We start from the raw sequence: 26,011 nt of genomic DNA, 5'->3' as shown, positions 1-26,011 counted from the left end.
CTCTGAAGTTTAAGCCACAGTTTGAAGGGAAGTTATGAATGAATAAGTGAAAGCCGGCCCTTGTCGGTGGCAGTTGCATTGCCCCCAAAAACAAGGAATATATAAAATAAATATCTTGCCATCATTGACAAGAAGAAAGGGCAGCATTGACCCGGTGGGGGGGGGGCGGGACCATGGGTTCCGTGACGCGACAGGGAGGCGGGACCATGAGGGTGATTGACGCGCATTCATCCAATTAGCGGGGAGAGTGGCCGGGTCAGGGGTGACGCGGCGGCATGTCAGCCAATGGCGGTGGACCTGGCCGTCGCCCTGGCGACCGGTATTGTGGGGCCTAGTGGAGGGCTGAGCCTGAGTGGGCCGCGGGTATCGGCGCCGCCAACCATGGACACGGCCTCCTCCCTCCGCACGCCTTGCTCGCTCGGCGCCGCCCCTCACTCCGTCAGCCGTAGCCTATAGGCGGCCCCGAGAGGCGGGCCGCTGCCATCCCCCCCGGCTCCGCTTTGGTGCCGCTGACAGGAGGGGGGGACGGGGGGGACGAGGCGAAGGTGAGATGAAGCTCTGGCGGCTTACGAGCCGCGAGTGGAACAAGGACAGCAACAGCAGCAGCCCCAGCATCGTCTTCAAGGACCACCATCCGAAGAATCAGGAGATTGAAACCGGTGCGTCCCAGGCGAGGGGTTGATCAATGGAGGAGGGAGGGACACTACATACTGGGGGGGAGGGGGGAGAGACACTAAACATAGACAATAGGTGCAGGAGTAGAGGCCATTCGGCCCTTCGAGCCTGCACCGCCATTCAATGTGATCATGGCTGATCATCCAACTCAGTATCCCGTACCTGCCTTCTCTCCATACCCCCTGATCCCTTTAGCCACATCTAACTCCCTCTTAAATATAGCCAACGAACTGTGGCCTCAACTACCTTCTGTGGCAGAGAATTCCACAGATTCACCACTCTCTGTGTGAAAAATGTTTTCCTCACCTCGGTCCTAAAAGACTTCCCCCTTATCCTTAAACTGTGTGACCCCTTGTTCTGGACTTCCCCAACATCGGGAACAATCTACCTGCATCAAGCCTGCCCAACCCCTTAAGAATTTTGTAAGTTTCTATAAGATCCCCCCTCAATACTGGGGGGAGGGAGAGACACTAAATACTGGGGGGGAGGAAGAGTCATAGCAAAAGGATTTGAGTATAGGAGCAGGGAGGTTGTACTGCAGTTGTACAGGGTCTTGGTGAGATTGCGTACAACTGTATTGCGTACAGTTTTGGTCTCCTAATCTGAGGAAAGACATTCTTGCCGTAGAGGGAGTACAGAGAATGTTCACCAGACTGATTCCTGGGATGTCAGGACTTTCATATGAAGAAAGACTGGATTGACTCGGCTGGTACTCGCTGGAATTTAGAAGATTGAGGGGGGTGATCTTATAGAAACTTACAAAATTCTTAAGGGGTTGGACAGGCTAGATGCAGGAAGATTGTTCCCGATGTTGGGGAAGTCCAGAACTAGGGGTCACAGTTTAAGGATAAGGGGGAAATCTTTTAGGACCGAGATGAGGAAAACATTTTTCACACAGAGAGTGGTGAATCTCTGGAATTCTCTGCCACAGAAGGCAGTTGAGGCCAGTTCATTGGCTATATTTAAGAGGGAGTTAGATGTGGCCCTTGTGGCTAAAGGGATCAGGGGGTATGGAGAGAAAGCAGGTACAGGATACTGAGTTGGATGATCAGCCATGATCATATTGAATGGCGGTGCAGGCTCGAAGGGCCGAATGGCCTACTCCTGCACCTATTTTCTATGTTTCTAGACACTAAATACTGCGGGGAGGGAGAGACACTAAATACTGGGGGGAAGGAGAGACACTAAATATTGGGGGGAGGGAGAGATACTAAATACTGGGGGGAGGGAGAGACACAATGTTGGAGTAACTCAGCGGGTCAGGCAGCATTTCTGGAGAGAAGGAATGGGTGTTGTTTAGGGTCGAGACCTTTCAGACTGAGAGTCAGGGGGAGGGAATCAGATATTGAAGGGTAAGGTGTGAAAATGACAGATCAAAGCTGGTGATGATTAAGAATTGTAGGTAGACAAAAGTGCTGGAGATACTCAGCGGGTGCAACAGCATATATGGAGCGAAGGAAATAGGCAACGTTTCGGGCCGAAACCCTTCTTCAGACTGGTTCATTTCGAAGGTAGACATAAAATGTTGGAGTAACTCAGCGGGACAGGCAGCATCTCTGGAGAGAAGGAATGGGTGATGCTTAGGGTCGAGACCCTTCTTCAGACTTTGACCCGAAACGTCATCCAATAACTTCTCTCCAGAGATGCTGCCTGTCCTGCCGAGTTACTCCAGCATTTTGTGTCTATCTTTGATTTAAACTAGCATCTGCAGTCCTTTCCAACACATAGAATGGTTCATTGTTGGCTATGGCGAAGGTGACAAGAAGGCATACAATCAGTAAAATTAATCAGTAGGACAGTGAAACGAGTTGGAGAACTAGGGTTGGAGAGAAAGGGAAAGCCACAGTTACTTGAAGTTAGAGAAATTAATATTCATACCGCTGGATTGTAAGCTTCCCAAGCGAAATATGAGGTGCTGTTCCTCCAATTGCATTGGGTCTCACTCTGGCAATGGAGGGGGCCCAGGACAGAATGAGAATGGGAAGGGGAGTGTTCAGCAACCGGGAGATCGTGTAGGCTTAGGCAAACTGCTGAGGGTGGTTTCACTCTAAAGGCATCTGTTCCACACTTCCCCCATTGTGGGTCTTCCCCATCACCTCAATGAGAGGCAGCCACAGTATGTGCACAGAAAGATCCCAACAGTAAACATTGTCACAAACAACTTGCTTCCTTTCCTGGGTTCTTCAGCCCCTACCCGGGAGGATGGGTTTGATGTCTCTGGATAAAGGCAGCATCCCGACAAAAAAAATATTCTTTGAGCAGAACCCAAATTCTCTGCTCCAGTGTGGGAGTGGAACCAATAGCTTGTTTTGAAGACAATGTTCTCAAATCTCTGAAGGCTGACAGCTTGTCTGTTGGGGATTATAGCCTAAGAACAGATGGAGAGTGAAAAGAAACCAGATTAAATCATTTTGGCATTGGTTTAACAAGGTCTTTCTAACAACATGGACAATCATGTTTTAACCTTTAAACCTGCTCTGTAATGGGTATAGACATTTTAATAATAAAATGGTGCAAGGCTGAGTTAGGAAAGCTTTGAAGTATGTTTCCAAGTCAACAGAGCATAGTATAGTTAATTGCCTAGGATTTTTACATAATCACTTTACTTTGCAATTCTTGTTAATTTGTGGAAAAGGATCTTTAGATTAATGAACAATAGGTGTTTTAGAGAGAGGTTGTGGTACCCCAGGTACAAATAAACATACATTATCTCTCATTGCAATGAAGAGGCAGAACATGTAAATAATCGGCTGTGGTGTTAAATGAGAAATTGCTGAAAATTGATGTTTTGTATAAAGTGTTTTGGAGAAACTAGTGGGGGAACAGCAATCAACAAATTGCCACGACTTGATGATCTGCATCCAAAGATTTAAAAGAGATAGAGGCAGTGAATCTGCCAGATGAAATCTTCCAAAATTTAATGGATTCTAAAATGGTTCCCACACAATGGAACATAACAATTTTAACACTGCTCCTTGAAGGACTACAGACCAGATTATCAGTGGTAAGGAAGATCTTTCACTAAAGATATGCCTACAGGGCACTGTTTTAAAAGGAGATAAGATTCAGTGCAAGTATTTGGATGACATGTTAGCCGTCACTGCATTAGGATTTGACTCCATCTAACACTGATTTCAGTAATACTGCTTCTGGAAAATTGTATACACGTATGATCGCAATCTACGGAAGTATATACATACGATGAAGGGAGTGCAATTATGATTTGCCACATGTTAAGCAGAGGCAGCTTAGACTTGGGTTTAGAAGAATGGGACAATCCATTGAAACATATTTTAAAAATTATTGAGGGTGTGTTCCCCAGTCTAGTTGGGTGGGGGCAAGAACAGAGCTGATCTTGAAATAAGGGACCTGATCATTCGGAACAGATGGAAAGAAGTCTATTTACCTTGAAACTTGAATTTTAGGAATTATCTACCCGGTTGCTGAATATATTAGGATGAAAATGAATCTACTTTTGGATATTCCGAGAGTCAATGGGTATGGGTTCTGTGCAAGAAAGTGGCACTGATGAGAAAAATATAATTTATGCTTGTATTGAATGGTGGGTCACAGCTGCTATTTCACGTGAATTTCATGTGAATCAAGAAATTCACGTTTTCATGAAATTCACAGGAGAATGGGCTAGAGAGGGACAAATAGGTCAACCGTGTTTGAATGGCAGAGTAGACTCGATGGGCCGAATGGCCTAATTTGCACCCATGTCTTATGATCTTCTGTTATTACAACTTGATTTATGTTTGCATGCTCACAATCTGCCTTTCTACATTCACCAAATTCAACAAGATTTTAATTGCCTCTAACTGCAGCTAACTGTCTTGAATTAATTTTTATTGTATGCTTTAGTGACTTTGGTAACCTTTATTCTGCGAATGCATAACTCTTAACATTGTGCTGTATGGTGTGAATGAGTTGGTGATGGGGTCTCAGTAATTAGTCAATTATTTGCCCTGTTTCTTCCTCTGACCTGGTCAAATCACCGTGATTAAAATACACAGCCGTCTCTCACAGCATCGGAGGACAAACTAACAACACCGATGTAGATACCTTCATATGTAGCCACAAGATTCAAGTGATTCAAACTTGGTTCATATAGAATACGTACAGATTTTTATTCCATTGAGCTAGATTTGCAATATAATTCCAGGAATGGAAGAATGTTTAACCACACAATACCGATTTGTTTTTAAATGTTATATAGGTTCTCGCGAGGTGAGTCTGATTAGGGTGGGGGTGAAACCATATATCAAATTAAAATCCATGTTCTTAGCTATTTTATTTACTGACATTCAAGATTTTTTACTTCTGATTACAGAAATGCAGCCATCAACCACAAATGGAAAGAGTAATTATTTCCAAAGTTCTTACCCAAAGGTTTCACCCATAACAAACTGGTGAAAATGTAACACCATTTACATTTGATTTGAGGACCACTGTGTTCCATGGCCCACAATTTGGTGAAACACGTGTCATCCTTTCATGGTGACTTTTATGCTCTGTATTGGAAACCATTGTACTCTGCCAGGAAGCCGCTGCCTGTGTGAGTTGGGTGTTGACTCGATTTAGGGGTAAAAGCTTGTTTGGAACTGATCTTATTGCTGCTACATTTTGCTGATTTCTGATTATAATTTAATTGTGCATGTTTCATTTGAGAGTTTCATCTAAGTGTGGTGGTGCCTCTCTTGCTTAGTGGACCTGGCAACTTTAGACGCTTGTCTTTACCATCTGCATTCTTAAAAAACATTAGTTTCTGGCTTTCCTCTGTAGCTGACTTTAGTCTGGTTTAAGAAGCGGGTCGACAATGCTTCTTCTCCTTCTCCAGTGCTTATTCTTGTGTGGGTGTGGTTTATTTTTCTAATCAGACAACCTTGTTTCTAGCCCTGTGGAGCTTCTTCTGTTTCTCCTTTTGAAGGTGGAACAACTTGAAAGTCAAGCCCGGACTGGAATCTCGCGCCAGCCAGAGTGAAGAGGAATGATGGCTGTTAAAGGACCAATACTTTAGAAATGAATTATTCAAATGGAAAAATCACAATAAAAGCTTACATTGGAAGAAAGACTTAAAATAACTTCTGTGAAATGTACATGATGAAAAAATAGCAAAGATGACTATAATTAAAATAAGTCAAGTAAAATTACAATTAACTAGACATTTTCCAACTACTACTGTGTTTGTTTACTGGAATTTGTGCAATATCAGTATTTGTATATGTTGACCAAAAATAATGGTCACCAAGTCTGTGTCTCTATTTTGAAGCATTTTAATTGCCCCAACTTAAATTTTTTAAAGCAGAAATATATCTTGTTAAAGTATAAGACACTAGTGATTGGGATTGAAGGATAGGTTGAGGCAGGTGGGACAGCCTCAACCTATCCTTCAATGAAAAGCCGAAATTTTCATTTTCTGGAAGAAAAATTGTGTTTGATGGCCTCTTTTGGCCTTTAGTCCACTATGTTTAAAATTCTTGGTTCTATTTTGAGGAAAGATGTTGAAACAAACCTAGACATTCATGGGGGTCATTGTGCTCCTGAGGTATTCATGCAAATATACAGTTCATTTGTGATGGCATTTACTTGAAGCTGTTTGGTTTGTCCAGTTACTTACAAACTCCAGTATCAGTTGAGTGGAAACTTGGTTTGGTTAAATATTATAGCTACAATTATTGTCTTCATTGTGTGCCACTGACTTACTTCCACACCCACTGGATATATTTTATTATTAATGTTTTATGTGTAACTGTCACTGTATGTCATGTTGTCACTTGCGGGCGGAGCACCAAAGCAAATTCCTTGTATGTGAATACTTGGCCTATAAACTTATTCATAAACTTATTTGTTCATTCATACCCCTCTCCCCTGCAACTCCCAACACTAAGCCCAACTGTTACAATTTTTGTGCCCTATCTAATCCTGAGCTTCCAATCCTATGCTTTTTCCATCATTAGAATTGTCCTTGTCTATGTCTGTCTGCATTGTAAAACCTTCAGTTGAAAATCTCCATCTCTATTCAGCCTATATAAACGTAAACATCTGAAATTTTCCTCCTGGTTTCCTTGCATGCACGAACTCTTATTAACCCACCAATACTCCGTTTTAACGATCTACATTGGCTCTCAGTCCTGCAATAATTCAATGTGGTGTTTGCATATTTAGCCTTGCTGTTTCCTGTTTCTATATTCTGATGCAGCCCTGCAACCCAGAATCTTTGCATTCCTGAACTCTAGCCTCTTGCACATTGCTGATTTCCTTTTGCACATCTATGTTGGCAATGCTTTAAGCTGTCGATGTCTTAAACTTTTACATTTAGTTATGTTGTGATTCGAGTAAATTGCTGATGATGCATTCATTCGCATACTTTGTATGGCTGTTTGTTCTATTTTATCCAATAAACCTCTGTGACATTTGAACCATGTTAAAAGTACTTATTTTAAAAGGGTTATTTGTTTTATCGTCTAAACTGTTGGTAACTGTGCTGCTTTTTTAAAATTAAACTCCACTTTAGCTCTTTCTGGTGATATGACATATCTTTTATAAGATGGTCATCATGATGGTATTGGGTAGACAAAAATGCTGGAGAAACTCAGCGGGTGAGGCAGAATCTATGGAGCGAAGGAAATAGGCAACGTTTCGGTTATTTTGTTTTGAATTCATAAATATTATTTTAATGATTGCAAACAGCTCATGATAACAGAGGCACATATCTGTCTTTGCTATGTCTGTACATGATAACCTTGCTGATATTGCAGCTTTCTCAAGCTCTGTGACTTGTAAATTATAACGTCGCCAACAATCTTGGTTAAACCCCTGTGCTCACTAGATGATGTTTACCACAATTTTCACTTGTCTCTTTTAACAAATCTAGTGTTGTCATTTAGCTCGCATTTTATTCTGCACTATCATTTTGGCCAGTCTTGGCATATTGTAAGCCAGTGACTTATTGCTGTTTAAATATACAGGTTCAAATCTAACCTCGGGGGCTGTCTGTGCGGAGTTTGCGCGTTCTCCCTGTGATCATGTTTCCTCTGGGTGCTGTGGTCTCCTCCCACATCCAAAAGATGTGCGGGTTTGTAGGTTAATTGGCCTGTGTAAATTGTCCCTAGTGTGATGAAAGTGGATGAGAAAGCGGGATAACATAGAACTAGTATTGATGGCCAGCGTGGACCCAGTGGGCCAAAGAACCTGTTTCCTTACTGTATCTCTAAATTAAACTAAATTCATGGCAAAAATGCTGCAGCTGACATATTGCATCTTTTTGAATTGAATTGAATTTATTTGTCATTCAAAAAAAAAATTTGAATGAAATGTCATTACCATACAGTCATAACAATAAAAAGCAAATAAAACACACAATTACATAAATTTAACATAACCATCCATTACAGTGACTCTACTCCAGGCACCTCCTCACTGTGATGGAAGGTAAAAAAAGTCTTATCTCTTCCTTGCTTCTTCTCCCGCGGTCAGGCAGTCAAACTGCTGCGTCGAGGCGATCGAGGCTCCCGATATTGAAGGAAGATCCTGCTGCTGAGCCAAGCCAGGCGAAGAAAAGTCCTGCGAACGGGCCGATTCAAGCCTTTTACTCATTTATCAGTTTTACTTGATCTGTGGATAGTGCTGTAAAATTTGTGATCATCATATTTGTTGATAAAGTGTTTGTTCTGCAAGTTGTAAAGAGTCTAGATTTGTGCTGACAGTAAACAGTTGTCTATGACACGTGATGTCCCGTAGGTGGCAGTCTTGTTCCAAACTTACTCTATTTCATTCAAACCTATCACTTTTCCTGGCATCTTTCTGGGATTATTAAGAATTAAATTTGGTTTTTGCAGATAGAACGTGGTAATTTTAAATTTTCAGTTGATTTATGTTATGTTATAAGCTCTTTTCTCCATTTGCAAACTAGCAGCAAACTTGTATAAATGTAATGTTCGAGTTTCAAGATTTCAAGGTCAGTTTATTTACGTGTACCAATTAAGGTACAGTGAAATACAAATGAACATACAGCCATACTAAAAAAAACACGACACACAACTACATAAAAGTTAACATAAACATCCACCACAGTGGATTCCCCACATTCCTCACTGTGATGGAAGGCAATAAAGTCCAAACTTCTTCCTCTTTGTGTTACCAATTCAAGGGTTGTGTTTATTTCTGGTGCACTGATAATTATTTGCAAAATAGGAGGGAGGAGGTGATGATACCAGGTTCAGTTGTTATGGCATTGACCATAGGTTAGCTGCAGCACTGCACATTGAGCTGAATAAGAGTTGCATTGTTATAGAGGGCAAGGGTATTGATCTTGTGAGAACATTTCCAGTGCATTGGCATTTGATACTGAAAGCTGCTTGCTGGATTAAATGGTGTAGCAATGCAATGCATTCTCTCCCATTTGAAACTTGACACTGCTACTTGTCCAGTCTGCAAATGAAGTCATAGGGGAATGCATTCTGGATGACGGCCAACCCTCCCCACTGCTTGTAACGCTTGTTGCTTGCTTTCCCTGATCATTTTCTTGGCTGCAATGCATTATCATTTAAACATTTCTCCCTCATCACCTCTATTTCTCTAGGTTTCTGTAACTGGGTTGCTACTAATTTGGCACGGGCAGGAGGACATCTGGTATTTTAGCTGGGAATAGTAATCTAATTTCTTGATGTTTATGGAAATGAGAAATTGGGGTACATCAAGGTCATATTTAAGTAGCGAAGGAAAGATTATGTGAACCTCTAGTAGAAGCAAGGAAAGCTGTACCATGGAACTTTGGAATGCTAGGTTTTAGGCTGAACAAAATAGAGAACAAATGTGACAATGAGAAAGGAAATTAGTTGAACTTGGGTCAATGTAATGTAATTTCTAGGCTGGGAGATGCCACTAGTGATAATAGGGATGTTCAGTAATCCAGCTGACCATCATAAACTTGCTGGGGTAACTCAGCAGGTCAGGCACCATCTCTGGAGGACATGGATCAATAGCCTTCTCCAATCTGAAGAAGGTTTCCAACTCAAAACTTCACCTATCCATGTTGTCTAGTGATGCTGCCTGACCCACTGTGTTACTCCAGCACTTTTCTTTGTAAACCAGAATCTGAAGTTCTGTGTGTCATCGTAAATTTGCTATAGGCCAACTATTTCCCTCGGTAAAAAGGGGAAAAGCAAGTGGCTTTGCAACAATAACACTAAAAACCTGTCATAGCAATTAGCTTTTTACCATGCTGATTAATTCTTTTCGGTAATTATTTATTAAATAATGTTCAAACGTGATGGGTGATTTGGGGATTCAACCTAGGATAGTCTTTGAATTGATATTACTGGAATACACTTGCCGGGCTGATCAAGGTACTTGATGTTCACAACAACAAAACTAATGGTCGCAGCACCCTTTTCTCCATTTTCACAAAGCTCTTGATATCATTTCTCATCCCCTTGGTCCTGATGTTTGGCTGTTGTCATGAGGATTATAAATGTTCAGGTTTATGATCTGCTCTGTGTGAAGTTCGACAAAGTATAGTGCAATACATCTTTTGAGGTGCAAATCACCCCAACATCGGGGCGTACTTTCTTTTACCTTTTTTGTGTCGCAGTCTTGCAAGGGCTTGTATTTTGTGATAGTGCCACGCAATATTTCTCCAGAGAACAAAAGTGAAATCCAATTTCCTGGCACCTACTCCTTGCCCACATCTCCTTCTTGATATTCTTGTCATGATGCTGCAAGTAAAAATTTCATTGTTCCATTTTGGTACATATAACAATAAAACACTCTTGACTCAGCTTTTACCCAGTCTACTGGGATCTATGAAAATGTGTCACTCCTTGAAACAGCTTGAAATCTGTACCTTGCCCTTTTCCCTCAATTTCAGCTTTTTGAATGTCACATTTTTACATATATATACATGTTCATCTTGACTATTTCTCAACATTGTTGGTGACTGTTAATGGAAAAGAGCAGTTTTGTTTAGTTGAGTGTATAAAGGCTAACCTTACACAAAAATAATAAAACAAAGCTGGGAAAGGAGAAATCTGCTTTATCGTACACGGGCTTCTTGGATTCATGAGCAATACTGTGAAATGATAGCTAGAATTTATACCAAAAAAAGACGTTTTCAAGAGAGAGTTAGATTTAGCTCTTAGAGCTAAAGGAACCAAGGGATATGGGGAAAAAGCAGAAACGGAGTGCTGATTTTGGATGCAGCCATGATCACATTGAATGGTGGTGCTGGCTCGACTGGCTGAATGGCCTACTCCTGCACCTATTTTTCTATGTTTCTATATTAAGGGGTGTAGGAAAAATGTAGATGTAGTAGTTATGCCACAAGCATGAAAGGTTAAATAGCCTCTACCCAGAGTGAATGGGATGTGGAGCTAGTTAAATAACAATATCCTTATACAAAATGGCCTTTGGTCATTTTAAAAATCTGAAATAGCAAAGCTAGCTAATATTTTAGAGGTGCGTGTACTTTTCTGACTCATTATAAAGGGATTAAATTGTATTTAAATTAACGGAAGTGGTTTAGATGTTAGGAAGCAAGACTTTCCAGAGAATCCGGTTCCAGGTGGTTAGTGGCAAACCTAATTTACTAAATTCCTCAATTAAAGAATATTTTAATTGTCTAGGGAGGAAATGGTCTTAGACCTCTATAAAGGTAGATTCCACAGAGAATTGTCAAAGCTGAATTATGATTACCTAAATGATGAGTCAGAGGAATTGTCCAAGTTTTATTTTTGCATATTTTCCAGGAAGTTGCAATCTGTTGGGATAGGTTACTGAATCTAGTAATGTAGGATGCAGTGGGTCTTCTGCTTGTTAGTTATAACTCATGTGATGACTTCCTTAATCTTGATAATTGACTACATCCCCATATCTTTCTGCAACCAGGTCGGAAAACAACTTTTATTTACCATTTTAGAGATTCCGTGGACTCTTTTTTGCATTCCACTTGTCACATTAACACTTGTTTGTTAAAGTAATATTTTGCCCCTTGTGATCTTATGGTCAGCAAAGCTTGTGTCTCCCATAAGTCATGTTGTACCATCAGCTTTTCTCGCATGCAGGCTATATATAAAGAAAGTCAACAAGTTTGAGTTGAGGGTTTAGTGCATGTGATAAACAGATAAGGTGAATTTGGAGCAGGAGTGCGCAGATATTAGGAGGGAGGAAGTTGTGTAAACATGACAGATGATGTTTGGAGCTAGGTTAAAAGATGATAATGAATATAGATTTGGCTATTTAACAGATAGAGTTTGGCCACATCAAATTCTACCTGATTTTGCTAAACTTTATCCCAATATCACCAGCACGCAAATATAAGCTTTTGGCTCCCGATTCCTACTCGTACTAACTATTACAGCTAATCGAAGGAGGAGGCTCTCCTTATGGAGGGATAAGTCCATGAGGTGTGAAGAAGGAAATGTGTTGGAGGGTGCTTCCTTTATCTTTTCTCTGCGACTGTTTTCCTGTGATATGGACGTGTGATTGCCTGAGAGAGTGTAGAATTGGACTTGGCTGTGATGCTGAAACGGGATAATTTTTAGGCACATTCTGGGGCACTCTTGATTAGGCAATATTCTTCATGTGTGCACTTGTAGAACACTCTGATCTGGAAAAGCTAGTGCATTAACTGTACATATATTTGGTGGGGTCTACTGAGGAACAGTGCTGCAATTCTAGAAGGATTTCATAAGAACTTCGCAAAATGGCAGGGCAAGATGGAGAGAATATTTCCCCTCAATGAATCAAAATGTTCTATTTAATGGTTGGCTCATCCAAATGATTTTTCTCATTTCTAGTTTTTAACACATTTGTATTATTGTTATCTGTGAGATTCTCATGGATCAGAACAAAACATTTTGGGAGTGAGGCACCAATTATCAGCTCAAGTTCTAGTTATAAAATATTTAATGGCAGGCAGATGGTGAACATCAAGGAGAAAGTGCATTGAGGAGGGGGGGGGGGTATTAAAAACTTTGATTTATCCATGGGTTGGGAGTAGGAGAAAAAAAATGGCATGGTGATTGCTATCCAGGAAGCAAAGACTGCAACCACACAGTTCAGCGCCTTGTCTTCTCTATGGGTATGTTGCAGTGTTGAGCTCAACAATTTCTGGTAAATGGCTTTTCCTGGCCAATTCTGATACAAGGCCATCCATCTCTAACATTCACTCATTTGTTATATTTCCACAGATGCTGCCTGATCTGCAGGGTGTTTCCAGAATGTTTATGTTTGATTTTCTGCCAGCATGTTTCTTTTCACTGTTGGCCAGCAATGTAGTTACATTACCAGGACAACCTTGTCTCCACCCTATTGCATATATTTTCCCTCCACCCTGTATTACAAAGTAAAATCAACATAGTTTCTTATAACAGATCTGATGTTGGATCAATGACCTGAAAAGTTTACATTTCTCTCTTTGTTTTCATGCACACGCACACACTCTCTTAAACGGAAAATAGTATGTTTGGATGAAGAGTACACATCCTGCAAAGCTGTATGAATTACTGCTGCTTTAATGTTAGTGCTTTTTCTCCATTTACTTTAGCAAATGTTTTATGTTTTCAGAAAAATATTATGCATCCAGAGACCTGAAAACTGGATGCTATTTTCCCTAACATGTAATTTTCAGTTGTGCACCGATAGTTCTTGCTTTAAGTGAATTTGCAGGCAGGTGCATTAAGTCAGACTGGTTCCCTATGGTTTATTCCTCCAGTGGCAGCACTTTTGTACTACTTTCACCTATTGCTACTTATGTGAACAGAGCACAGAAGAGCTGGTCAAATAATAGCATCAAAAGAATTGATACAGGGAGAAGCAAAATGACAGAAGCCTGGTGTTGTCATAACAAATGTGGGAAATTGAGTATTAAGCTTTATGACCGGTTTGCAAGTTATTAGACTGAAACAAAATCTGAATTTGCTGCAAACACTCTGCAAGGCAGGCAGCATTTGCACTCTGGGCCAAGTTTTGCAAAGCATCCAGGAGCTAGAAATGTGTTTGCACTGTGCCAAAGAATGGTCTTCTGCAGTTGAAAAAAATGCATCCAAATGGAGTGACAGAATCTTACAGTTCTTACTGCCTTAATGTCCACTGCTAGCCTTGTCCACGTAATAGTGGGACTCTACCCCATTGTCAAACTTGCCTGAATGTCAACAAGATTTACAGTTGTTAGTCATGAAAAATAACTGCCACTGTTCACTTAGATATTCCGGCTTTCATTAAAGCTAAAGGTTCAAATAATACATAAAGGTAGACAAAAATGCTGGAGAAACTCAGCGGGTGAGGCAGCATCTATGGAGCGAAGGAAATAGGTGGCGTTTCAGGTCGTCACCCTTCTTCAGACTGATGTGATATTATAAACAACATTTATAATATATAAATGTCAATCGTATTAAAGCAGCATTCGCAACCAGGCCTAATTCTGCTCCTATCACTTGTGATCTTATGACTGTGCGCCCAACATGCCCCTTACTATGCACATTACTCACACTAAAGACTGACCAAACTGAAAGTGACCTTCAGTGCCTGTTCATGTTGACTTAATCTCTTTATGGATGACCTAAAGTGCTTCCCTGGTGGCATTGAACACCATGCCACACGAGGTATATAAGGGCTTTGTACCCAATTTCCTGTTCACCAAGGCTTCATTGGAATCCACTCTTCTCAGAAGTAATCTCCACAGAGGCTGTGTTTCCACGAGCTAGCCTTCATTTATATTTGACCTAAATCATTACGCATAAGCTTGCATGGCTCTCACAGTCAAGGTCACTCTCACTCTTCTAGTCTTGGGCTCATGCCCAGCGTGCAGCTGTTGATGTACGCTGTATATCACTATTTGCTACTTGCCACTTTGCAGTAATCATTGGCAGTCTCGGGCCATTTTAGGTTTTCACATGCCACAAAATCAAACATGGTGATTTGCTGCCACCATAGGCTTTGCTCTATTAAGCCATTGTCAATGCATCTTCCGACTTCAAAGTAAATAACAGCATGGGACCATGTTCTCTGTGTGGCCAATCCCAGCAATGTTGCAAGCTCACCTAAACATTTTAGTCAATTGCAGCTGCCTTTTGTTGGATGTCATCCTGTCCTGAAACCTGCATTTTGGACAACAAGGATAATCCCTACTCCCCTGGCTAAATGCACCAGATGAGTAATGCCTCAATCACAGCCACTGCCATTTGGTTGGTGGATAAACCCAACTGGATTGTTCAAAATGGAAATGTCCCAGCCTTTGGCAGAGCAGTACAGTACTCAAAACGGACAAGCTGCCATACTGTGTGCTGTCCTTGTACAATTGGACCATTATATAAACTCGTCTGTTGCTGGCCAAGATGGAACAAGGGCTGAACAAGCAGGCAAGGCAACAGGGTGAAGATGCACACTTGGGCAGCCATGAAAAGATGCAGCAAGAGCAAGAATGAAGGGAGAAGCTTTACAGTCCTCTAGATCAACAGAAGCCCTACATCATATTTCCTGCATGTTCAGTGAGACAGCATTTGATCTTACAAAGGTTATCATAAAATCCATTACATTTGGTCTTTCCAGTGCTTACTCCAAATTCCTGGACCTCTGAGTTAGCACACCCCTCTGAAATCCTCACCCATAGCCTAGAATCAGTAAGGATAGGCCACAAAAAATGTTCAACGATAATTCTCAACACCTGTGTCCTGCTAAGATGCATTATATGCCCCTTACTGTACTCTCTCACACACTCATAATTGTGTGGCCAATCCTGCTCTTAACTCCAATTACAAATTTGCAGGCGACACCACCATAGTGGGCCAGATCTCAAACTATGACAAAATGGGAGTACAGTAAGGAAATAGAGAGCTTAGTAACATGGTGTCAAGACAACAACCTGTTCCTTAAAGTCAGCAAAATGAAGGAGCTAGTTATTAATTTCAGGAAAGTAAATGGTGTACATGCCCCAATGGTGTTGTCTGCAGATGGGCGTATTTTTCACGTTACTTGGCATAAATATCACCAACAATTTATCCTGATCCAACCACAGCAAAAAAAGTACACCGACGCTTCTACTTCCTCAGAAGACAAAGGAGATCTAGTGTGGCCCCAATGATTCTTGTCGGGATATATCACAGCTTGGTTTGGCAACAGCTCTGCCCAAGAGTGCAAGAAATTGCAGTTATGGATGTAGTCCAGTCCATCACAGAAAGGATCCTCCTTCTCCACCCCCCCCCCCCATTGACTCCATCTACATTTCACTGCCTCAGGAAAACAGCCAACATAATGAAGAACCATTTACACTCCGATCATTCCTTTTCGCCCTTCACTTATTTGGGCAGAAGATTTAAAAAATCGTGAAAGTAGCTACCACCAGATTCAGGAACAGCTTCTTCCTCACTGTCATCAGACTGTTGAACAGAACTCTCATAAGCTAAGGTTTAGTTGACTGGATAGCATGCAAAAAGAGTTTTAGACTAAAGATAGACACAAAAAGTTGGAGTAACTCAGCGGGACAGACAGCATCTCTGAAGAAAAAGAACAGGTGATGTTTCGGGTCGAGACCTTTCTTCAGACTCACAATTTTACAGTATCTCAATTCATGCGACCAAAATACACCAATACTAATTCCTTCTAGAATCTTTTCCAGGTTACACCAATATAATATTGTGGGAGCAGTATTTAGTATGATGTAGTCAATAACTACAGCTTTACAACACAGCCACACCACCACTAATAATGATTTTCAAGAAAGTTAGCTTAGCATGGGTTAGGCCCTGTCACCCATAAATCTATGACATTGGATCCATAATTGTAAAGGCTGAATCTCCCAATCCAGTTCTCGGTTTCGGTGAGACATTTCACTAGAACTTACCCAGGAATAAAGATGTAGTTGAGCAAATTCAACTTGTCATTGGTGTGAGCCCTTGGGGGGGGGGGTAATGTGAAAATTATGTCCTATTGTCCACATACCGCTGTCACTTTTCAAATCTAATGCCTATTACAATCATGAATTTATCGTGGAGGTTGAATGCCCTTGTGGCGAGCAGATCGTCCCATTTGCAAACTTTGTACTCACTAAATACCCCATTAACCCACTTACAATCAAAAACACTGATGAATGTTTAGAATCAGAAAAACAATATAGAATAGTGGGCTATTCTGTAAGTGGCCTTGTGACTTTGGTCTCTGTATTCAATGGAATAAATGGACAGTCGCTGCACATTATATCTTGTTCATGTCGTATAGTGTTAGCCAGCTCTCTAACACTATAGCACATTTTGTCATGATAATTTACAATTATAGATCTAATGTCATATGTTTCGACTGCCATTCTCAACTCCTACAGTTCCTGTGAAGTTGCTGTGGATTTGTGTAACCATTGTGTAAGAGAGAAATCTGTGTGAACCCTTCTGTGATCTTTGAGTGGCATTTCTTAAGCAACATGGCATGAAGCATAGACTGCTGTCCCGCTGTTTGACATTTTGCAGTCTTATTGTAACATTGAGATCAACTGCACATTTTCAAAGGCATCTAGGTTCACCGGCCTCTCCTTAGAGGATCATAGTTTCAAGGCATCACACTATTGCTGCAGAATGTTAGAGGAAAACCTGCCTTCATTTTGAGTTACTATTATAAGGCTTTGAACCATCTGTACAAGTTTATTATTGTTGTCAGCATTAAATCAGTATGCCTCGAGGGATCCTGATAATAACAGGCTGCCTTAGTCCTCAAAGTAATTTGCAAACTCCAGCTAACCATATTTTGTGTCATCGTGGATTGCCCTAATTAGGCTCAATGGCTTCCTCTTTGAACAGTAGCATGAGATGATGAGAAATAGGTGGCAGAGCGGTTCGACAGTTAATGCTGCAATGTTGCAGCTGCTGTAACCCGAGTTCGATCCTGACCGCTGGTGCTGCCTTTGTGTAGTTTGCATGTTCTCATTGTGATTGCATGGATCCCCCCACGTGAACTGGTTATTTCCAACATTCCTAATCATTCTTCCCCTTTGTTATCAGGTTTCTGAATGGTCTTTCCATAAACTGTTTGATTAACCTCAACTCCATTGAGGACATTGAACTTTGTCTTAGGGAACGTCTTCTTCTTGCGTATGGCGGGGTGCACAGCCTAAAGTTGTAAGACAACTTGTTCTGTTTGATCTTCTGTTTGTGCACGACAGGTTGATTGCATTTGTTGAAACAGGGTGGACCACGTGAAGGTTGCAATCTCCCACCCCTCTTAGGGAACTGATGCACTACAATGCTGAGTACTATATTCTACACTCTGTATCTTCCCATTAAGTTAATCTATTGTACTTGAGTTTGAACTGATTGTATCTACTGTATGCATGGTTTATCTGAATTTGGATAGCATGCAAAAGAAGGCATTTCACTGTACTGAAATCTTAACATGTGACAATAAGATATGCCAGGGAGATTAACTGCTACCCTCTCACATGGCCGTCACCCTAAATCTTCTACCACCAACTTGCGCCAGATGTCATTTTCAGTAATCAGCTAACCTACCACCCAGCAAATCTTTGAGATCTAAGAAGAAACCCACGTAGCCACAGGGGATCGTGCAAACTCCACACAAACAACATTGGAAGTCAAGATTAAACTTGGGTTGCTGGAGCTGCGAGGCATTAGCAATACCTGACGCACCAATGTGCTGTGTTCCGTGGTGTAGTAACAAAGAAAATGGACCGACATCAGACAAGAATGAAACGTTACACTGATGATGCACATGGTGCATCCATTCATAAGGACACATCTTGTACTGTGAAGTAACAGTTACTCCAAGAGCCTAATGCATGTGGCTGGTTTGATAAGGAAGGGTAGAGAACAGGATGATGTACAGCATGCAGTCAGTTAAGTTAAATGGCTTCAGCATCATAAGCACAAATGGATGAACAACAAACAATAATGGAACTAAATGTTAGATTGCAGGTTTTTTGAAAGTTCACAACTATAGCTGACATCTGACCACTGGAAAACTGCCCTCTTAGGATTCTTCAATCAGCTTGTCCTTGATGATAGACACAAAGTGCTGGAGTAACTCAGTGGGTCAGACAACACCTCTGGAGAAAAGGAGTAGGTGACATTTCGGGTCAAGACCCTTCTTCATAATTGACCAACAGTCTGGGGGACCAGGCATAACCTTTGTGACCCAGCAGTTTTAGAGGAGGCAAGGTCCTTTGTGTGTGAAGTTTACGTGACATACTGTACCCTCTACGACCCTGCCAAGAACAGCAAATAGATCTTGAAGATGACTATCTAGCCCTTGATGGTGCTGCTGATGGCTTGGCCCACTGCTGTCTTAGGGTTATCAGAGCTTTGGAGGACTGGCTCTGGTTCCTGGAAGCAGATGCCTGCTCTCTCAGCAATTGCTGTTGCCTGATGTGGAAGTGAGGCTCTACTCTTGCCCCTGAGAGAATGTAGTATCTTCCTTTACATACCTCTTCATCTCATGGGGTCAACCTGAGGCCTGGATAACTACTCCCACCATTTTGAGTGTTTACCCAAATGTTTTCAGATCATGGCACTCATGTGGCCCCTCCATCTAGACTTTCACTTTATCTCGGTACACACAACGATAAACTAAACTAGAAGAGGTGCACATTGTGGATTCAGAGGAAGCAGTGCAGACGGAAGAGGAAGGGAAGAAATGGTGTGAAATGCAAAGGAATGCTTTTTAAAGAAGCCATTGCTGGCATCTCTTTGCTGTAGGCCTATTTTCAGGGGTTCATAAATGTCAGAATTGCTACTAATATGTCCCATTCCCTCACATGCCTGAGAACTACAGTGTAAGTGCTTTCAGTACACTGCTGTTGTTGGGGAAATTTTGGAAAATAATGACCTCTGCCAATTTATAAAGGTACAGTTTGCTAAATGTGTCAGAGAAATGACCTTGTTCTGATGCTTGTGTCATCGGAATGGCTGCCACAACTGGACATGTTTGGCAGGGTGAAAGGTTTTCAGTGGAGCCTTAGCTCTCGAAGATGAAGATGACGAGCTTTGATCACAGATCTGTGATCTTGCATTGCTTAAGTGTTCTCAATGAAGAAGCCTTATGCAGCCTGATTGCTGTAGGACAATCAAATCTGCTAAAAATGTTTATTTTGGATTATATGTATATATTGGTGTGCTGATGTCCCCTTGACATGATGTGTTGGGTTGTTATGGATGCAATGATAAGTGTACTTGCTACAATGCATCAACCTTTGTGGCTCTTTGGAGTGCATGTCCAAGTGCAACTTCATGATATCTGTGCTACAGGCTATTGATTGCACCTGGCTAGCTTACTGATGTGTGAAAGATTCATTAATTGAGTTTAATTGGAAATGAACCCTCCAGGTTATTGTTGTAATCCCTGCTTTCCGGTAGGGGCACCTATACTGATGAGTGAGATGGTCCTAAGATATAATTCGATCTTTCCCAACAATCTTAGACAAACTCAATTGCTCTAGCACCCCGGGCATGCCTGCCCATGTCTCTGTCATCAGCCCCTCCCTAATGCATGTGCTGGAACCTGCTGACTCCCCATCTTTATTTAGCTGCAGCTCCCTCCAGCACAGATTGCTGTGGTAACTATGGTGGTTGCTGACCTTAAGCCTTCTGCAGCCAAAGAGAGGAGTGAGCTGGGCAGTGTGTCAAGTCATGGAGCAGGTACTGCCAGTTCCCTGCAGTGGCCTGTACTCACCGTACTGGCAAATGTGCAACTGTGAGCATCTGAGTGCCCTCATCGCATGCTCTGGCCCACCTAAACTGTTGCTCTCATACTGTATTGAGCCGTGGATGATTTACGGTTGCCAGAGCCCAAGTGGGTGGCAAGGATTTGTGCCAGGTTCCTGGCACAATAATGCATAGCAATAGAGAGAATAAGGGTGCGTGCCAGATTTTCAGCAGAGCCAGAGAGGTACAGTGAGTATTCGGACTGGAATACCAGTTAGTATTCGGACTGGAAAATGAAGAGAGCTACGACGAATCGGCCTTCTGCAGGATAGCATTAAGCTGGGTGTGAGTGTAATGAAGAAATCTTGTGAAGGTTCACCTTTATCATCTGTTAGATCACACTTTGTCAGCAGTTGTCACCAATACGGGCATTGTTGCTCCTGCCTCCTGTAGGTTGGCCTGGGACAGAGGTCGTCCATCCAGTGGGTAATATGATCCATCAGCCTCTCAAGATCTGTGTCAGTAACCCTGAGAACATGCCTTCAGGAATAGACTACTGCAACCATCTACATGTAAACACCATTCGTCAGCAACAGGAAGTGCATTGCTGCTGTCGTGTGCCTGTGTCTTTAAGGACGTGGATATGTTTACAGCTGCAAGAAATGGAATTAAAGCTTTTGAGTAATATCCACTATGCTGATACACAAGGAAGCCTGACAGCATCATGATTTAAATGGGAAAGTGGAACATTTGAAATGTTTTTCTTTTTAGAGCTTTTTAAAACGTGGAACGCACAAGTCAACTTTAAGTGTGAATAAGCAGCTCGGACAAACTTATGAATCAGTATCTTAAGACACCGATTTTTTTGTTCTATTGTTGGATGTGGTCTTATCTTTGAAGATTTCAAGTACTTCTGCTTCTATTTCTGACTAAGCAGCATATGGAGAATTCTGCTTTTGGTTCCTCCGTAGACCAAATTTGAATTTGTCATGAACTTCTTCCCTTGCGTTGTATGAGATGGAATAATTTGGTGACTACATTGATGTGTTGTTCCAGGAGATACAGAATTCAGAAGAGATTTCTCTATGAAGTCAAAATTGGACACATACGGGAATTCTTGCGTACCTTTGCAGTTCAGTGTAGGTCAAACACTTTCCTGGTTTCATTTCAAGTATGACAGGTGTGTTGCCATTCTTATGCGTAGATACATAGAGAATAGGTGCAGGAGTAGCAGCTTCGAGCCAGCACTGCCATTCAATATTATCATGGCTGATCACCCACAATCAGTACCTATTGTAGGGGTTTTGTTTTTCCCTTTACTCCACAAAAGGATTCCCCTAGGTTCTAGACCTCGGAATTATGGTGGGATATGATAAAAGGTTGAATTGACCAGAGTGTGCCGATGAGAGAAAACAGAAACCAAGATGGACTCAAAGCAAGTCTAAAATTTACAGGCTTTATTAAACAATGAGAAATCGAATCTCACCAACACTACACAATGCGTGGCTAAACTTATGCTTTAAACTAAAACTATGGACGAAAACTATCGGGCACGTCGTAAAACTTACTTTAACACAAGTTACTTGCAAGCATACTCCCCCTTGACCTTTCTCCCCTCAACCTCCTATTTCGGGAAATTCACCAGGTCACCAGGATACTCACAGCGAAGTCGATGCAGGCCCACGAGCTGTCCAGCAGAGCAGGAAGAGCAGGAAGAGAGAGAGAGTTCTGGCTTGACTTCGGCTTTTATACCTGAGCTTCCTTTGAAACCCCCAGGTGGTCCTCTGGATAGAAGGGGTTCTTTTGATGTTGCCCAGTTTCGATCTGGCATGAACAATAGGCTTCCGATGATAAGGGGTTTGCTGATGTCATGATCCCTCAGCCTGATCGTTATCATCCCCGATGGTGATTGTGCTTGTGCTGGCCTGTTTACCAGCGTCTGCTGAGGCTTGGTTCCTCCCTTTGTGTATCCAAGAGAATCTCGTTATCTCCGTCTCAGCCTTTCCTGTTCACACCGTTGTGTGATGTCCAAGTCCACAGGCCAGACGGGTTTGATTCTTGATGTGGATTGGGGGGGGGTTTTTTCCGTTGCAGCCAGCAAATTTGTCTTTTAAGATATCCATGTGCTTATTCAATTTCTTCCATAATTTTGGAGGATTTGCCCAAATAACTTACATGCCCCTACGACACGTCCAGGCTCGCACGGACCGTGTCGATTGACAAAGTTAGTGGGCAATCCTCCAGCCTCAAGAGCTGTAAACACTCCTGGTGAGAAGGTGAAATTATGTACCCCGAAAGCCCCCTTAATCGCTAAACTAGGCCCTCGAAGCACATTAACTTACACTATACACATTTTACTTTACATCAATCCCACAAACCATACAGTACCCTCACGACCATTCCCTGAAAATGCAGGGATTACAACTTATGTACAAAAACTATTGCACTAGAGTACAGACATTTTACAGTGATGGGGTGTCGTTATGGTGACGTCGGGCGGCTCGATTTACCAGCTGTTGTAATTTGGCCATCCTCCTCCGCCTTTTAAATTTGCAATTAATGCATAGCAAATACACCACAATTATCATCTGGCAGATGATCAGAACATGGGACACGATGCGGACCCATGCTGGTACAATGATCCAGGACTCCAGGTCCCACCAACTTGGAGACTTGATCTCTTCGATCTCCCTGGCGATATCCAGAGTCTTTTGTTCCAGGGAGAAGAAGTGTTTGTGCGACAACTCGACCGCCACCAGCAACTCTTTTAATTTTTCGTTCACTGGGGGAATATCATACCCAAAATGGGCAACATAATTAAATAAGTCAGTTACATTTTCTCGTACCGAGAGGTGAACCGAAGAAGGTTCCGGGATGAGTAATATTCGCTGCTGTGCCACATGGACTTCTGCCCTGGGTTTAAAGCAGAAGCTGCTGTGCGGTATCGGGCACCACAGCTGTGATCCGTGCTGATACCGCTGGGCACTTGTGGTGACACAGTACGTCCCACTGCCTATATACGCCACCTGTGGAGGGACATGGTCTGCCGCCATCGCCTCCATGGTGCAGTTTATAGGCTGTGCCCCAACAGTCCTGAACCCACACTGAGGCCTAGCCTCAGCGCCCATGTGCTGGGGACACAGGATTACCTGTGCTCCCCGGCTCCGACAACCCAAAAGGTCAATGCCTGTCACAGCTTGCTCCCTCACTATGACATAGGGCGAGACCTTCCCGTAGCGAATATGCACCCCCCCACGAACAACTCCCACGTTCTCCACTCGGTACAGAGGAGCTGGTCGTGCCGAGGTTCCCATTACCGGGATTCGTACGACCACTCCCATTATGGTGTGATTGGATTTTCCGCAATCCACCGGTACCGGGTAGGCCTCGGAGGCCACACGAAGCTGACAAGGACTCAAAGTGCTGTTATAAGGGTGTAGCGCTGCTAGGTGCTGGTTGCTTATCCAGGAGGGGACCCGACCTTGCCTCAGGTCTTCCAGGTTGCTCCTCCCCTCCCCCAACAACCACGCACCATACAGCCCACACACCTCATTCTGTGCAGCCTGATCGGACGCATTCCGGTCCTCTTTAATCAAAGCGTTTATCGTTTTTGCATGTGTCTCCAATTGTGCTATGATTTCTTTTAGATGTAGAGTCATTGCCACCTCTTCGTGTAGTCCCGATCCTACCACCGCATTTTCCTCCCCCAGAACCTTTCTTAACTGGCCCTTCAACTGATTGATCTGCAAGGCCAGTTCTACGTTGTCCATGCTATTAATAATAGATGTCCCCGTGTTAAATGCTGTAAACCCGTCATTAACCACCCCTCGTCTTTGCCTGCCGGACCCCAAAGTGAAATCCCCTCCCCCGCGGTACATCTCTTCTATGTCTATTTCCCCAAAATCCAGGTTGTGGAATTTCTGGAACATGTCTTTTAATTCCGTCTCGCGGGGGCACCATGCGGGTAACCGCACTTCAGTTAAATACGATGGACTCCTCCGTGTCCCCACGACGCGCCACGCACATCCGGAGGCACATCATTGCCATCATCCATACGGCAGGGCTACTTATCTGGAAAACAAAGCAAAACACCTCCTTGCCTCCACAAAGCTATCCGCCTAAAATGGCATTTGGGGTTTTGTTTTGTCTGTTATGGTCCACTTTTCCACAGCACATCCCTTCGATCCCGTACTGTCTGTCCCTGTACTCCCCTGTAGCTATACAAAACCTTATATCTAATTACCAAACACTACATCTACTTACACACAAACCAATGCTATATACAACGCCACCCGTCTCCGGGTGGCCAACTCATAACTGGTCCCCGTCACGCTGGGGCCACCCCTCTGGTGGGCCCTCCCGTGCAGGCCAGAACTCCTCCTGTCGAGGGGCCTGACTGCCCCTCACCTCCCTTTGCACTACGGGGTTTTGAGTTACCCCTACGTTCCCTGTGGAGACTGGGCTCCCTCCAGCCGCACTCCGTAGTGCCCTGTTTCGGCCACTCTCCTTCCCGGCCCTCCTGTGGCCGGCCCCAGCCCTAGGTTTAATTAGGGATGGGGACCACCTTACTGGGGGTTTAGGGACCCTGTCACTCCTACGTCTGACCGGGGGTTCCCACACCAGAGGTGATACCTCCATCTCCTCTGCTTCTGCTAGTTCTGCCTCTCTTAGGCAGTCTACGGTACCTGCCTGCGGAGGGCTGGAGTCAGCCTCCTTCTCCACTGATTCCAGTCCTCGCCCTGGAACACAGCCGGCTACTTCAGGCTGACTACCTGTGGACTCGCCTGGCTCCCCTACGGTTTCCACATCAACCCGGGTCTGTTCTTGATCTTTACCCCCATACGGTCCCTCTATCATCTCCTGCCTGCAAATGGCTGCTGAGGCAGCCTTTAAAATGGGGTCTTGTGCCTGGACCATGGTCAGGTCCGGTGCCAAAACCACTCCCGCACTCTCCTTTTCACGAGGCTGCTCCCTGGCTGCAGCTACCTGTCCTTCCTCATAGGGGTCCCATGCTTTCCCACTCCTGGCTCCTTCCCTGGCCAAGCAATCCGCCCTCTGATTTCCCTCGCCTCGTGGACTATAGGGTGCCCTACTAGATGGAGGGGATGTATGGGGGTTGTTCGTGTGGACAATGCTACTGGAAGCACCAATGTCCAGCAGATAACTCCCGACCACATCCTGGACCTCCATCTTGACCCAGGGCCTCCCACATGGGCCACACTCTAACGGGCATAGGAATGTGGGCTGTTTCACTGGCAGTCATAAAGGTGCCGGGGGTGCGGATACGGGCGCGCCCTGGCCTGTTGCCATGGCTACCTGTCCGGACCCTCCCGCCTTTGACTGCAAATAGGTAATTAGATCTTTTATATCTATTGTTACCGGGGTCCTATCCCCCACTGCTCTACTTAGGTTTCTGCACTCCCTCTTGTAGTGCCCGGGCTTCCCACACCCGTAGCACACCGGCCTCATCTCGGAAGAGGTCTGGCTGCCTTCCTGTTTCCACTGCCTCCTTTTGGGGGGTGCCGGTACTATTTCGTGCACCTTGCCCTTAAAGGGCTCCTCCTCACTTCTCACCCCATTGCGATACGCAAGGGTGAGCTTCCTGATCACCTCCGCCTCGTTAAGGTTTGGGTCAGCTGGGTCGAACCAGTGCTCGGCCTTTGCCCTAACTCGCGGGAGGCAATTCGCCACCAGAG

General features: G+C 43.4%; 1 protein-coding gene across 1 annotated transcript in view; it reads left to right on the top strand.

Annotated features, from left to right (window-relative positions):
- Window positions 1-304: 304 nt before the first annotated feature.
- The window catches only part of LOC116966080 (cAMP-dependent protein kinase catalytic subunit alpha-like), a 107,053-nt gene continuing 81,346 nt past the window's right edge, over window positions 305-26,011 (top strand). Inside the window, exon 1 of the mRNA XM_033012235.1 lies at window positions 305-659. Coding sequence (XP_032868126.1) covers window positions 551-659 — 109 coding nt within the window. The 5' untranslated portion in view covers window positions 305-550. The remainder of the gene's footprint in view (window positions 660-26,011) is intronic.

Source organism: Amblyraja radiata, chromosome 35, assembly GCF_010909765.2.
Source record: "Amblyraja radiata isolate CabotCenter1 chromosome 35, sAmbRad1.1.pri, whole genome shotgun sequence".
Lineage (NCBI taxonomy): Eukaryota > Metazoa > Chordata > Chondrichthyes > Rajiformes > Rajidae > Amblyraja > Amblyraja radiata.
This window is presented reverse-complemented; position numbering and strand designations above follow the sequence as displayed.